This window comes from Metopolophium dirhodum, chromosome 3 (genome assembly GCF_019925205.1).
Source record: "Metopolophium dirhodum isolate CAU chromosome 3, ASM1992520v1, whole genome shotgun sequence".
Lineage (NCBI taxonomy): Eukaryota > Metazoa > Arthropoda > Insecta > Hemiptera > Aphididae > Metopolophium > Metopolophium dirhodum.
In genome coordinates, this window is record NC_083562.1 from 18498867 (window position 1) to 18514335 (window position 15469).

Sequence of the window (15469 nt, forward strand, 5' to 3'; positions counted from 1 at the left end):
TTTAAATTTACCATCAATAATTCTTAAATTGCATTTAAAAATTAATTTAAATTTGGTTTTACAGTAATTGTCAAGCAATGTTACCCGCTACAGGAGCCCCATTTTCTAGACAACGAACCACTAAAATGAAAGAAATGTTTGATGAATATGTTAAGAAAAGAACTCAAGAGAATTGGAAATTTTATATTGTATCCTTGACATATAGTTTTAACTAAGGTTAATGTAAGTTCTAGTCTATATTTTTTTACTAAATAATAAAAATTATATCAATTTATAATAATTAATATCCTAAAGGTATTTAACACGTTAACCTGCCATGTAGCCGCTGGCGGCCGCATAAAAATAATTGAGTAATGTTAATTTAGGCTGCCAGCTGCCACACCATATCAATCCTAGGAGGCCATACAGCCGCGGGCTGCCGTAAATGAATTTAGATTTATATTAACTTTTCCATGGCGCTGCAATAATGAACTAAATGCGCTGTTGCGTAACGGGAATAACTACAATTTTTTTTATGTAATAAACTTATTTTTAACATTTTTTTTTTGTAATTTAAATTCTTTTTCCAATTCAATAATATATATACAAATTTGTAATTACACTAAAAAAAATTCTTGGCGTACCAATGATACATAATCTTGTGGCCGCCGGCGGCTGCATGGCAATCAACGTGTTAAAAACTTAAAATAACAAAATTTGTTTACGTGAATTTAAATAATAGTTGTATACTTGTATACTATAAATTATGATATAGGTACATTAAATAATATTCTCATTTATACATTTGATTATTGATTTTATAATAATACACTCTACAGATAAGTCATCATATTGTTAATATTGGAAGCTACTAATTTATTGTTGTCAGCCACTAGATTCGCTGTAACTATTTGCATTAAGCGCAATATAAATGGATACAGCGAACCTAGCGGTTGATAACAATAAAGTTAGTAGCTTCCAATATTAACAATAGGATTTATCTATATACTATAAAATCAATGATTTGAATAAAATAACATCTATATTTATTTTACTTTATTAACTTTTATAAATAGTATTAACAACAATATATTTTATATTTTTAAAGTTTTTTTAACTCGCTCATTTGTATTTATAAATATTATTTTTTTCAAAAACCATAATTTTTGTTAAAATTTAATTTTTTAACCCAAATCAAAAACAAATTAATTCTTATAACATAAACGATAGGTATATATACTTTTATACATTTTGTTTGTCATGCAATTATGTTTAAAAGTTCATCCAATTTGTGTTTTAATTCTTTAAATTCATAATATTTAGCTGAGTTTAATTGCAGAACCACTATTAAATTCGTTTAACTCTAGTGTATCTACATCAAGTTATGATGAAATGTACCGTACTACTCTTCAATGGGTAGAACAACACTGTACACTGGGTGATCTCAGGCCAAGTGAGTGTTAATGTATTAATAATAATATCTAGAAAATTAACCATTATTCTTGTCTTTCATACTAAAATGTTGTGCATAGATAATAGTTGTTGAACATGGTATAAAAACCCTTGTTGATGGCTTTTTTAATATCATCGACATTTAAAAAAAAAAAAAAGTTTAATGAGAGAGATTAGGTACATTTGATATTTTACATTGATGTATGCAATTGGATATTTTATCTTTATCTTAAGAGGACATAGTACTCACTGTGTTGTTTCCGTCTTACACACGTACGACATAGCAAATGGTCATTCGCCAGTTCCAATACGCTGCTGTCAGTTTTGATATTAGAGTGAATTGACCTATTATCAAACTTTTACAAACAGTATTAGTGGTCTCATGTTGGTTTTTTACGATATTTTTATTTTTAATTGAGTGAGTTACAAGCAAGTAAATTATTAATATTTGAAAATACTCATAATTAACTTTGGTAAAAATCATTTTCATTTTCATTTAGTGAGATAGATCTCCGAAACCGGAGAGCGGATTTCGTTGTTTGGGGTTTTGTTAGATTCACATTGGTTAGGAGAAATGCAGTGAAGATTTTCAGAACTTTATCTTTAATAGTAAATTCACTACAGAACATTAAAACAAATTTTATTGAGCGTTTTTTGATGTTTTTCAGCTTTACAGCTTTGTAGTGAATTAACGATTGGAGATAAAGTTCTGAAAATCTTCACTGCACTTCTCCTAGCCAATGTGAATCTAACAAGACCCAAAACAACAAAATCCGTTCTCCAGTTTCGGAAAACTACCTTGCTAAATGAAAATCTAACAAAGAATAACTCTTTGTTTTATCTGTGAAAAAATAAATAATTTTTTAAAAAAAATTTAATTTCACATTTAGTATCTACTTGATAATCCCTTTTTAATGAGTTATCAACCAACTTTCTAGCTATCATAGTTTAGGAAAAAAGTTAAAAAATAGAAATTTTGGGATTATTCACGCCGACGTTTTTATGGGTTCAAGTGGTTTACCGCTTGGCTATATTATCGAATCTCTCTCATTAATATTTTATATTAAAGCTAACAAAATTACCCACCTACTCATCGTTACTGAGTTACATTTTTATTATTTTCCTATTTAACACAAGTTCTTGAAGTTTTCAAAATTCAGACTTTTTTCATTTCAATTACCATACTTCCTTGATTAAATATCAAGAAAGTAAAAATTACAAGTTTCTAAAAATTTCTAAAAACTATAAGTATCCCAAAAAGAGTCAAAATATTTTGAAAATGTTATCATTTATGTGAAATGCTAATATAAATATTTGGTTAAAAATTCAATGGTCTATAGTTATTAATTTTTGAGTAAAAAATATCACTTAAGTTTTGTTTTTCTCTACGCTTTCTAAAACTACTTGGAATATTAAATTTGAACTCCCAAAAGTACCATAGCAACTAGGTACACTTTTCTATCAGAAAATGCTGATCTCAAAAATCGAAGCATGCTTACTATCCAAAATGTTGCTGAAAATATGTTGAATTTTTCAAGGAAGCTAAAATGGGTTAGGTCAAACCGTCAGTAGCTCCTCTAATATTTTTTGTACATATTTATAGTTTGAACAAATTTTATTTTTTTAGAACATTATTTTTATTTTTTAACTTGTTGAGCGTATTTGAATATTTAACATTTTTTAAGGCAAATTTAGCGCATATTTTCTAAAAAAAAAAAAAAAATTATTTATGCTGGGTTGCATGGAAATTGAATTGATTTAATGGACCATTAGCATTGATTCGTCAAATGTTAGTGATTGTTCATGCAACCCGGCATGCAGTGGCATGGTGAACTAAAAATTTTCCAGTGGCAAGTTACAAATATCCCAAGTATTTATGCATAATAATGTATTAATATAATACAACAAATTATATTTCAGATCGTTATTGACTACCTATTGAGAATATCATATTAAATTTACTAGGGGACCCACTGGCTACCACCCACCCCTCTATTTAAGAAAAACTTCAGAGGCCGTGGCCACTGAAATTACCGTTCGCCACGCCACTGCTGGCACAAATATATTAATATAATAGTATATAACAACAATTGTATATTTTTAGTTGCTTTGAATGCATTGCGAAATCTGTGCACATCCACAGAAATACTATCAGATCCTAGTAATCTGCCTGAAGAAATAAATAACATCATTCAAAAAAGTCAAACAAAACATCAATCACAAGGAAACCGAAATTAAAAGTATATAATATAATCATTAAAATTGTATGTGCCATTTTTGTTTCATTAATTATTATATAATTGTTTATGTTTTTGTTTTATGTTTAACGTTGTTAATTTTTAACATATATATTTATGTTTGTAACTTTTGAGGCTTAATTTGTTGATTAATTATTTAAATGAATCTTATATATTGTATAACTATTTATGAAAATACAGATTCCTTTTTCTGTGATAAGTACATAAAATATTTTTTGTATCTTATAGAAAAATATAATATTTTTTAAAATTTTATTTTATTAATATTATTATATTAATTAATGTCTGTTTATTATTATACTCATAAAATGTTTTATTATTTTTAAGTACAGAATATAAATTATAAATCAATAAAAATATATATATATATATATTATAAATTATAATAAAACATTGATGAAAGTGTTCTTAGTTTGCAAATTTCTTAAACAAAATAAATGTAATAATCATATATAAAAAATATACATACATGTTATATATAGTTTTTAGTCATTAAAAATAGTTGACAATTAAGAGGACATGATACCCGCATGTGTTGTCTCCGTACAACATAAAAAAAATGTACAACAGCAAAAAACTGTTTTGCGCGGGATAGAACCATTCCCTCGATATTTATTGTAGAATTACCAAATTTCACAACGCATAGGGAACAACTTTATCTGTGTCGTAGCATTCTTATTATTTGGATAACATAAATAAAATTAAAGTTATCAGTTTGAAAACATTAGGATTTTTTTGTTTTTTTGATTTAATTATTAAAAATTATTGGTAAATGCTAAAAATAAAAATAAAAATGCTACGACACAGATAAAGTTGTTCCCTATGCATTGTAGAATTTTGGTAATTCTACTATAAATATCAAGGGAGTGGTTCTATCCAGTATTTCATGAGAAAATAGAGTTTTTCTTTGATATTTTGTTACGTTTGGACCCGACTATATGACTATAGTATAAATATTTAAAGGAAAAATATGATTTAGTGCCACTCAAAATTCCCTATACTGTTCTGCTTCTGGTAGTTGCTGAATTTTATACTGTCATAAATAAATGATGATGATGAATTTAGGCTCAGAACTTGGAAGGCTTAAAAGGTACTAAATATGCATCAGGGTGTTGTTTTTTATTTTGGGCTCAAATGGGTTACACCCGAATGTTATACAGTTATACCTGACTTGACCATACGAGGTTTATATAGGTATTAAGTACAATATTGGCATTTTATGGATGTACAATTTAGAAGCTTTTCGTGATTAAAAAATAAATAAATACATAATATTATGTAGATCAGTGGCGTCATTTCATTTTTGAGAGGGGGCAGGCAAACATTTTTGACTAGCCCATGATAAAACTGAAAAAAACTGCTCACCAACAATTACATTACATTACAATTGCATTTTTATCTCAATACAAATAGCCTTCTTACATTATTTTATAGTTAGTAATACTTTAAACCATATAATGATATTTTAAATTTTTATATCAAAAATTATGAAAATCATAACTTAGGTCAGCGTTTCTGTGGTACATAGCCAGTGGCGGATTGGCCCACCGGGAATTCGGAATTTCTCCGGTAGGCCCTATCCTGTGTTGATGTATGGGGGCCCTAGGACCATTTATCAAGTACTGTACCTTGTGTGATAAAGATTGAAAATAATTTTAATAAAGATGCAAATTGACTAATTTAATATTTTGGAAGTTATAGTCATCCAAAGTTTGCGATTTTACGTTTATACGCATGTGCGCAACACTACTTTAATGCTGCGCGAAGGAACTCGTGTTTGGTGTTTTTTCGATTTTTTTGTCCGAGCGCAGCGCAGCGAACTAGTGGCAACCAACGTTAGCCGATGATATTCTTTTTAACAGACATGTTTAATTCCGAGGCCTACCCAAGGTGGTTTTACACAGCAAACCAGGGGATATTTTCGATTTTTTGTCCGAGCGATAGTCAATTCTAAGTATTTTTTTTTTTTTTAAATGCGCGTTACGAAAAAAATTTAGTATTTGAAGTTTTTCATCAATAACTTTAAAACGAAGTTCGTCCAGTCTTTTTTTTACATTCTTAAAAAGCACCCTTAAATACACATTTTGAAAAAAAAATTTTAAAATCGAAAAATTGCTAAACCAGAATTGTTCCCAAATCTGTACTAAGAGTACTTATATTACTTATTATATAGTTTTGTATTGTATCAGTGGCGTAGCCAGGGGGTCTATATCGAGTATAGCCCCCTCCCAATTGACTGTGTTGACCTTAGAATTTTATCAAGATTAATAAAAAATAAAAAGTGTGAATAAAAGACATTGTATTTGTATACTTACACCCCCCCCCCCCCACATACGAAATTCCTGGCTACACCACTGTGTTGTATTGTCATACCAAATTAAAATTTCGCTCGTGTCTTATTTTTTGGGGGCCCTTACTCAAACTACTTCCTGGTAAAAAAAATATAAGCCTATCCGCCACTGTACATAGCGACCATAGCGTACATAGCAGTAGTACTTACTCGCAAAACAACAATATAAAAATAACTTATTAATATCGTATGATTATTAGACCATCGCAAGAAAGCTGCAAACACCAAGTTTCAACATAATATTTTATACTACGATGAGAACTGAGAAGCTGTATTTTTTCATACTGATAATATTATGATGCCCTAATGATTGTATTTAATTATTATAGTTAATCGTGTAATTTGGATTACAATTTACCAAAAATCAGTTTTACTATGAAGTATGAACCGCGAATGTGGGTATCGATTTCATATTAGTATTTATTGTACTAGCCACTAGGACCCAGTGATGTAGTCTTAAAAAGGTTTATGGGTACACGCCTTAAATCATTGTAAAAAATAACGTGGGGCCATGCCCCCCACACCCCCCCCCCCCTCCATTATTCAGTATTCTACCAGTGACTACCACACGTTCGGTGAAACTATTTTCATTTGTAGATAGCATATTAATATTAGACAAAAGCCAAAAGGTAGTTGTGTACTAATATTTTGTGCAAGATAAATAAGATTATATTATATTTTATATGAATGTATAGATACGTCCTTAAAAAAAAATATACTGTATAATATTATTTCTGCTATCAACACCTTTTACTATTTAATAAATAGTACCACTACCCAATATAATTATTTACTTTGTAACGTTAATACGTCTTGTCCATAGTCCGTGTACCTGTGTACCACGTTTTTCGTTAAGGGTACACGCATAAATATAATATTAGGAGGTGGGTACACTCCAAGGTTAATAGAATATACTATACTAGTGAAGTGATCCCTCACTGCTCGCTTATATTTTTGAGTTCGTCGACGTTGATGGTTAATGTAGGAGAGAAGGTTGTAGAGAGTCAAGTTGCACAAGTTAGTTATAAGTAATTTATTAAAAAGTAATTAATTTCACATATAAATTTGAGGACAGAGCGAAAAGCATCTGCCCGAGACTCAGCGTGTGCGTAGTGCAGACTCCGTACTAAATCTAATTTTACTATAGATTCTATCTTATATTTATATAAAATCTATACGGATACAAATGTACACGGTAGAGTCCAGGAGGTGGATATTTGAAAAGAACCGGAGCTGGACGTTGTTATTGCAAAAACAACCCGAGCGAATGATTGGCACTTTTTGGTACAAATTTAAATTAGTTTTGCAGATATTTATAATCCGTTTACTTAGTCCTTAAATTGCGCTGTCACTCACGGATTATTTTCATAGGTTGTTTTCGCACTATCGTGGAAATGCAAAATGTTTTTTAATTACGCTGCCAAACTCTAGGTAGGTACGTACATTGTACGCGGTTCTTGAAATCGTTGAAGTAGTTAACCTTCTTGTTGTTGTTGTCCTATCATGGGAATGTACTTAGAATATTAGTAATACCGCCGGTTTACTACACTAGTATATTTTATTAACCTTGGGTACACTCCACTACACCTCTGCACTAACCTATAAGTATTAGCTACTATATGATGGCCCAAAACTAGCTCATAACCGGCCCACCAACGACAATGTTAAATAGGAAAATAATAAAAATGTAACTCAGTAATGATGAGTAGGTGGGTAATTTAGCTAGCTAATAGCTTTAATATAAAATATTAATGAGAGAGCTGAGAGATTTGATATCACAACCAAGTGGTATAACGATTCGAATCCATAAAAACGTCGGCGTGAACCGTCCCAAAATTTCTATTTTTAACTTTTCTCCAAAACTATGAAAGCTAGAAAGTTGGTTGATAACTCATTAAAAAGTGATTATCAAGTAGATACAAAATGTGGAATTAATAATTTAAAAAAAAATTATTCACAGTTAAAAAAAAAGAGTTATTTTTAGCTAGATTTTCATTTAGCGAGGTAGATTTCCGAAACTGGAGAACGGATTTTGTTGTTTGGGGTCTTGTTAGATTCACATCGCCTAGGAGAAGTGCTGTAAATAATTTCAGAACTTTATCTTCAATCGTTAATTCACTACATGGCTGAAAAACATAAAAAAACGCCCAATAAAATGTGTTTTAATTTTTTTTTTAAGGTTCTGTAGTGATCTTCACTGCACTTCTCCTAGTCAATGTGAATCTGACAAGACCCCAAACAACAAAATCCGCTCTTCGGTTTTGGAGATCTATCTCACTAAATGAAAATGAAAATGTTTTATTGTTAGGCTGTTTCACGCCGACATTTGTCTGGATTTAAATTGTTGTACTGCTTGGATGTGATATCAGTTAATGTTGATCTTTGACCTATTTTGCGTTTTTTACTAAAGTATTAATAAATAATATGTAATATACTAATACAATTATCAATTTTATAATTAAAAGTAATAGGTAACTAATAACAATATCTAGACGAAAAAAAGTAATAACACCGCAATTATTTATATTTAGTGGAGGGAATTTCGACGACTATAACGTCTTTAAGTAACTAATTTGTTTAAATTTTACAGTAAAATTAAAATATCATTTAATAGTCAATCATATTTAATACCTATTTATTGTAATATAATTTTGATGTCTGATCGGAACATTTGGTATAACTACTCGTATACGAAATCGATCTATTCATGAAAATTTGTCCATTTCGTGAAGTGGAAACGGTAAATAATATACTTTGTGTCCACAAAAACATTTACACAGTAATATAATATATAAATATTTGTCATTTTAATATAAAAAAAAAAATACTTATCTAAAAAAAAACAAAAATTTTGCGCTCAGATCACGTTAATCAAAAATTAGAATGAATCAGTGGCCTATATATAGGGGTGTGGTGGTGCAGCCCCCACCCCAAATCGCAAATTTCCTTTATATAAACTGTTAAATATATATAGTAGCATCTAAGCCTCTAGGTACTAGATCACTTCTACCTATTATATAGCCCACCCCAGAAATTATTTCTATATACTTACGCTACTGGAGTAAATTGACTTCTTAGAAAATTTAAAGTGAAGATTATTAACTAGGCAATATCTAAATAGGCTTTATATTATATTTTAATTTTAAAGCTAGTTACGAGTATTTTATGATGTACAATTATATTATAATAAATAAGTAGGTATATTTGCTTTGGGGATTTTTTTTCCGATTACTCTATCTATATGTTTTATACGACTATACCAACTACGGTTATCTAGAAATAAATTGATACATTTCTCACCACAATTATTTCAAGTTTCAACGTAAATTACAGTTGGGAATCGACCAATGAGAGGAGACCTGCGTATGACGCGCATGTTGCACACGGGGTGGTTCGCTCGGTGGGTGCGCGTTTCGGTTCATGCCTATTGATTTTTCGTATATTCGCCGAGTCACTTATCACAGATTCACAGAATAACGATAATAATAACAGTGCCGTGGCATTATATTTTACGCAAAACTGCGAAAGTATGATATCTATAAACTATCAATAATTATCTACCTATGATATTGCCAATATGTTTTGGTTAATATAACAATCCATCGTGGCGTCGTGCATCACTGCACCGATAGATGGGCTATTAAACAGTAGATAGCTGTGAAGACTACCTAGTTACTAAGACTACCGGCTGCATGTTTTGCACCACGATAAGATGAACGAATTGCAATGCGTATTGGCTATTAATAACTACGGAAAGATTTTCACGCTGTCTGCGTTTGATGACCAATGGAAACCGTTTCCCCACATCGGCATGGATCTGAAACATATTTCCGCCATCGAGAATTACATGTGGTCCATCGGAGGCGACAACCAGACGTATCTGTTGGTGCACAACCTGGACGGAGCGATACGGATCAAGGAAGAAGTATATGAAAACGAGGTAGGTTATAGCAGTGGTAATGATTTACCTTTGACCATGAATAATAATAAATTATATACTTAATAATACTTAATTCTATGAATTTTTGATGATCCAACCATATAGATAAAAGATTAATAATAATTTTATTTATCTAATAAATCTATTGCAACTTGTTATACTTGACACTTGTTACTTCAAATTAGGTAAAAAAAAAAGTGGAAGATACGTAGTATGCCAATAAAATATTATCGAAACAACCGCCCTGTAAAGTATTATAAAATTTATATAAATGTAGGTGGATATATTATTTATGGATATGTTCTATACTTATTATACTAATGCGATAATTTACTATGAGTATTTATATAGCCATATAGGGTAGGGTATATGAATAATATTTTGTGTTTTGTGTTTTGTGTTTTGTGTATATTATATTATATTGTTGTCGATATATAGCGATGGATGCCCGTGGGGAGTTTTTCAAAAAGACTTTTGCCCACCGATAGATATTGCTGGTCGTCGGAAAACGGTAAAGAAGAAAAATTGAAGGAGAATATAAAGTTGCCCTCTTTTGTCTGGCAATGGGAACATGAGTGGCAGTTGGAGACCACATTCGAGGAAAACGATTTAGACAACAGCGTAAGATATATATCAGTGTGGGTCAAGCTAATTTATTGGGCTCCCTTTTCCCAAGGTCTGATTTTTTTTTTAAAAAATGTGTAAAACCTTTATTTACTATATTTTAAAATTCAAAAATAGCCATATTGTAGATTTATTTATTTATAATATAATATGGTCTATGGAGAAAAAACAATTTTAAAATCGGTTAAATTTAGAATGAATGAACAAACGGCATTATACATCATAATACCTATTTTAAATTGTATGGTTTCCACACTTTTATAAGTTATAAACTTATAACTAAAGTGATAACGGGTAATAAAAAACACAACACTCGTTAAAGATGTTTGAACTTGATCTACCGCATTAATTGCACAAGTCAATTTTATAGGACCATGATATCAGTAAAGAAATTAACGTAGGTATAGGTATATCGCTAGGAATGACTCGTACATTGTATTGGTTGTACAATGTTATGGTTTTTTTTTTATTGTCTGCGTGTACACGATAATTAGTCGAAATAATGTTTCGTTTTTCAACTTCAGTATGTTGTTCGATGGGAAAGTGAATCTAGTTGGTCCATTAGCCATTGTGGAAGACAACATTTAAAATTCCCATTAGTTTTTAAAAGCACCGGGAAAAACAGAAAAATTAAGGAAAAACAGGAATTTTTACACAAAATTGGTTTTCGAAAACAAATTATCGTAGAATGTAGATACGTGCAATTTGCATTGAATGTTTATATTTTCTCTACTCCATACGACTTTCAAAATATTTTTACTTGCTTGGAGCAATTTACGGAATTTTAATTTTCCAATTTTTTTTTTTTATAAATGTATTTAAAATTGTATTTTTTGGGTCAAAAAGCTTGAAAATTAAATACAGGGCTCTTAATATACTGGTACAATGGCAGTTGAAAAATATAAAAATACTTAAACACATTTTTTTTTTATTAAACTACCTTTTTAATTACCTATAGGTCTAATTTTGTTACAAAGATCATTCCATCACGAGCCTATAAAATTAACTTGTGCGTATAGCAGCTCATGGACCATGGTGGATATATTGAAAAAAATTATAGAAAAAAAAAAATATTACATATAAATGTAAATTTTTCGTTTAGCCCTTCCCTTTTTTCATTTCTAAATTCGTGTCTGCGGTGATCACGGGTAGCCGGGGTAGGCCAGGCCGATAATCATGTACATATATAATTACAGTTATTATACACGCCATTATAATAATATATTAATATAATATTAGTATTGTATGAATTGTTATTGAAAATTTTTTTTCCTGGTCATCAGGGTTGGACATATGCGGTCGATTTTTGTGCAAAGTTTTATCCAACCAAACGCTGGAATTCATGCGTTAGGAGGAGAAAATGGTACAGGAATCGAATTTACACAGGCATGAATTCTTGGTGTATAATTTCTCCTCTGCACAAAGATTTTACTCAGGTCTTTGAACCGAATAAATTCACCATATATAGACGGATGTATATAATAATTTTAATTTTACCACTGTGCAGGAACCATTTATTTGCGTTAGCATTGGAGGGCATAAGATACCCGGAGCTCAACTTGGTGTCATTATGGTATGGGCGGTGACAGCACAAGGAAGGGTAAATAGACATTTATTTACCTTTTAATAGGTCATGGAATTTGTACACAAATACTTAAACATACAATTTTTGTTCTAAAAGACCTTGAATTACAGATTTTCTACCGTAAGAACGTAAACAAAATGTGGCCCGAAGGCTGTTTGTGGGTCTGTGTTCCGACTAAAGAGGGCAGTGAATCCAGATATATTGATTGTGGTCCGTCGGGTTCTGTTTGGGTAGTTTTATGGAGTGGTGTCATACTAGTCAGAAAAGAAGTCAGTGCTGAAACTCCACAAGGTCAGTAAAATATACTTACTGGATACTAGCTACTAGATACCTATACTTGTAATTTTTATAGATTGAAAATTAATTTATTGGTTCCTATTTAATTTTTCTCATCAATAATGCTGTATTAATAATTTTTAAGGTAAAAAATGGATTATAGTTGGATCTCCGGAAGCAGATTCCAAAATAACTCAAATATCAGTCGGGTTTCAGTCAGTGTGGGCAATTACTAACGATTCTAGAGTATGGTATAGAAAAGGAATTGATCAAAATCTCAATGAAGGAACTTGTTGGGTGAAATTAAACACATTTATGTTTTCAGTCTCCGTAACTCCAAACGACCAAGTAAATTCTGCAAACTATATTCAAAGTTTCTTGAATAAATAATGTTTTTTATTATCAGGTATTTTCAGTGGGTTTAGATAGGCATTTATATTTTAGGAGTGATATATCTGAAAATTATCCTACTGGGAAAAAGTGGATTCATATACAGGCATCCATTGAAATTGAACAACCTAAAGAACAAGAGGTATTATTTTAACTTATTTCTTATAGTGGCGTACACATGTATTAAATTCAATGGACAATGGGAAGGGATATATTAAAAAAATTATATACCTATTTATGTTTAATTTTTATAAAAGTAGTATCAAAATAGTTTTTAAATTTGATTTTTTATAATATAGTAAAAAAATACCAGAGTGGGGTTGAACACCCCCCCCCCACCATTACCTACGTGTACGCCACTGATTTCATGAGCCACGCTAATTTAAAATTGTAAAATTCAATCTTATATTTGCAAGTATGAATTAGGTCCAAATTTTACTTTAACACTACATATTAATACTATGCATTCTCTTATCTAACTAAAAATTTGTACATAAATGAAATTATATATTTTTTTTTTAAGACAAAACTGGAAGGGATAGAATCGTGGATATCATCATCATTTACTGAGCCTTCACATTCTGCTCCAACACGTCTGGTTGGAAATGATTCAAAAAATAATTTAAACTTGAAGTATACCCTTGAACATCTACATTATTACCTACTCATAAATAAGAAAAGATTCTTAATTTTAGTTGTCAATTTTTAGTGCGAAAGAAATCAATCCTTCTCAACGCCGAGTGTCTGCTTGGAGTCCTAAACTTAGCATTGGGTCTTTAATTGGCATGGAAGCTAAACCGGATTCATTTATGGAAATTCAAAGTAATATTTCAATTAAAAAACCAAAAACATTTTGGAGTTCTGTAGTGGGAGGCTCAATTGAACCAGATGTTTGTTTTATTTCACAATGGTAATTATATAAACTTACTTATAAATTATAATCAATGTCCTATTGTCCTACACAATATAAAATTAAATATGTGCCATTCAATGTGATATGGAATTTAATTTAATTGAAAATTAATTATATTTTGTAGGTTTAATTCTCCAAATGATAGAGAAACTATTTTTAAAAGCAAATGGAGGCGAGAAATATTGGACAAATTAATTGTGTTGAGGTTAAAAGAAAAAGAATTTCAACAAATCACTTCTTTTGCTTTATAATCAGGATCATTCGAGTAACTCATGTAATTCAATTTTCTATTCATAAATAATTTTTTTAATTAAAGATTTATAATAAAGATCAAATAAAATCAGACCTGTACTACAATCATTATGATAGGGCCTTAGATCATCTTGTATAATATGATCTAAGTTCAGAACCCAGTGAGCAAATGTGTACAATTGGAGGTTAGAAGTTATTTATAAAACAACAACCATTTAATAGTTTCAATTTCCAACACGAAACAATAGAAGAAGTTAAGGATGCTTGTTAAGGTTTGCTTGGCAGGATTTTGAAATATGCCAACATTGGACCTTGTATGCAAATAATTCCATCAGAAAAATTAGTCTGTATTAGTTAAAAACCAAATATTTACTTTGTATCTTAATTTTTTTTTTAAATAACTTTTGTAAAAGTGTAATAATTGTATAAATAAAAAAAAAAAAAACAATATTTTAATTATATTTTTATAATTTATATAATGTGAAATTAATGACTAATGAGTAATGAGTAATAAGTAATACTTTAATTTACTAATTAACACAAAAACAGTCAATCATTATTATGCCGTTCTTGGTTCTTACATTCAAATGCTTGATAGTCTTCAAATTTAATGCTCTAATGATCAAACTTAAATTCTAGTTGGTTTACAATTAAGAGGATGTCAGCGCACTATTTGTTTCTCTCAAGCCCACACGCTATAATGCAACATAGACAAAACACATTAATGCAGAATCATTTTTTCTATGTTTTTAAGTAATTTTAGACTAAAATAATCCATTACAAAAAAGATAGAGAATAATATTTTTGAGGGAATGACATATCGATATTATATTTTATTGTTATTTGACTTAAAAATAAACAAAAAAATGTTGTACATTTGAATTATGTTTAAATTGTTTTGAGATAATATTTAGACAAATTGATATGTCATTCTCTCAAAAATATTATTCTCTATCTTTAGTAATGGGTGATTTTACTCTAAGATTACTTAAAAACATAGAAAATATTATTTTGCGTAAATGCGTTTTGTCTATGTTGCGCGTGGGCCAGAGAAAGAAAACAAATAGTGCGCTGACATCCTCTTAACAATCATTACTTTCAACCATCAAAATATTAGAATTTAGAACACCACACTTACTATACATACTTACTGTCTACTTATTAGAAACATACAAAATAGAAAATGTGCATTCAGCAGAACCAGTTTAGTATTGTATTAGAGAGAATTTATCCAACTTAAAGGTAAGAATATTATCTAGGGCATCTTCTAAATTTGTATCAATGTATACATTTATAAGCAAAAAAATAATGATTTTATTTAATAAAAATTCTAACTTCAGTGATTTCAGTGTTGTGTTTATAAAATGGTCATGATAGAGATCCTATATCCATTTTCAAAATTAGGAATTTAGGAATAATCTATTCACTGTTTTGTTTTATACTTTTATAC

The 15469-nt window shown here is 29.8% G+C and overlaps 2 protein-coding genes across 6 annotated transcripts in view; both read left to right on the forward strand.

The window, feature by feature from the left end:
* LOC132940062 (carbohydrate-responsive element-binding protein) overlaps positions 1–3944 on the forward strand; it is a 23521-nt gene extending 19577 nt beyond the window's left edge. For all 4 annotated transcript variants that reach the window (XM_061007462.1, XM_061007464.1, XM_061007463.1 and 1 more), the window contains 3 exons: positions 65–188; positions 1303–1432; positions 3536–3944. In XM_061007462.1, the coding sequence (XP_060863445.1) occupies positions 65–188; positions 1303–1432; positions 3536–3669 (388 nt within the window). In that variant the 3' untranslated portion in view covers positions 3670–3944. The remainder of the gene's footprint in view (positions 1–64; positions 189–1302; positions 1433–3535) is intronic.
* A 5543-nt stretch (positions 3945–9487) lies between these two features.
* Positions 9488–14401, forward strand: LOC132941274 (tectonin beta-propeller repeat-containing protein). Of its 2 annotated transcripts, XM_061009259.1 has the most exons (10): positions 9489–9979; positions 10418–10600; positions 11887–12039; positions 12111–12203; positions 12299–12479; positions 12610–12812; positions 12871–12996; positions 13378–13487; positions 13564–13764; positions 13892–14401. In XM_061009259.1, the coding sequence occupies exons 1-10, from the start codon at positions 9752–9754 to the stop codon at positions 14016–14018; spliced, it is 1605 nt and encodes a 534-aa protein (XP_060865242.1). In that variant the 5' UTR covers positions 9489–9751; the 3' UTR covers positions 14019–14401. The 2 variants fall into 2 exon arrangements, with proteins under 2 accessions (XP_060865243.1, XP_060865242.1); XM_061009260.1 differs by lacking the exon at positions 13892–14401 and having other exon boundaries at positions 9488–9979; positions 13550–13762.
* The last annotated feature ends 1068 nt before the right edge of the window (positions 14402–15469 follow it).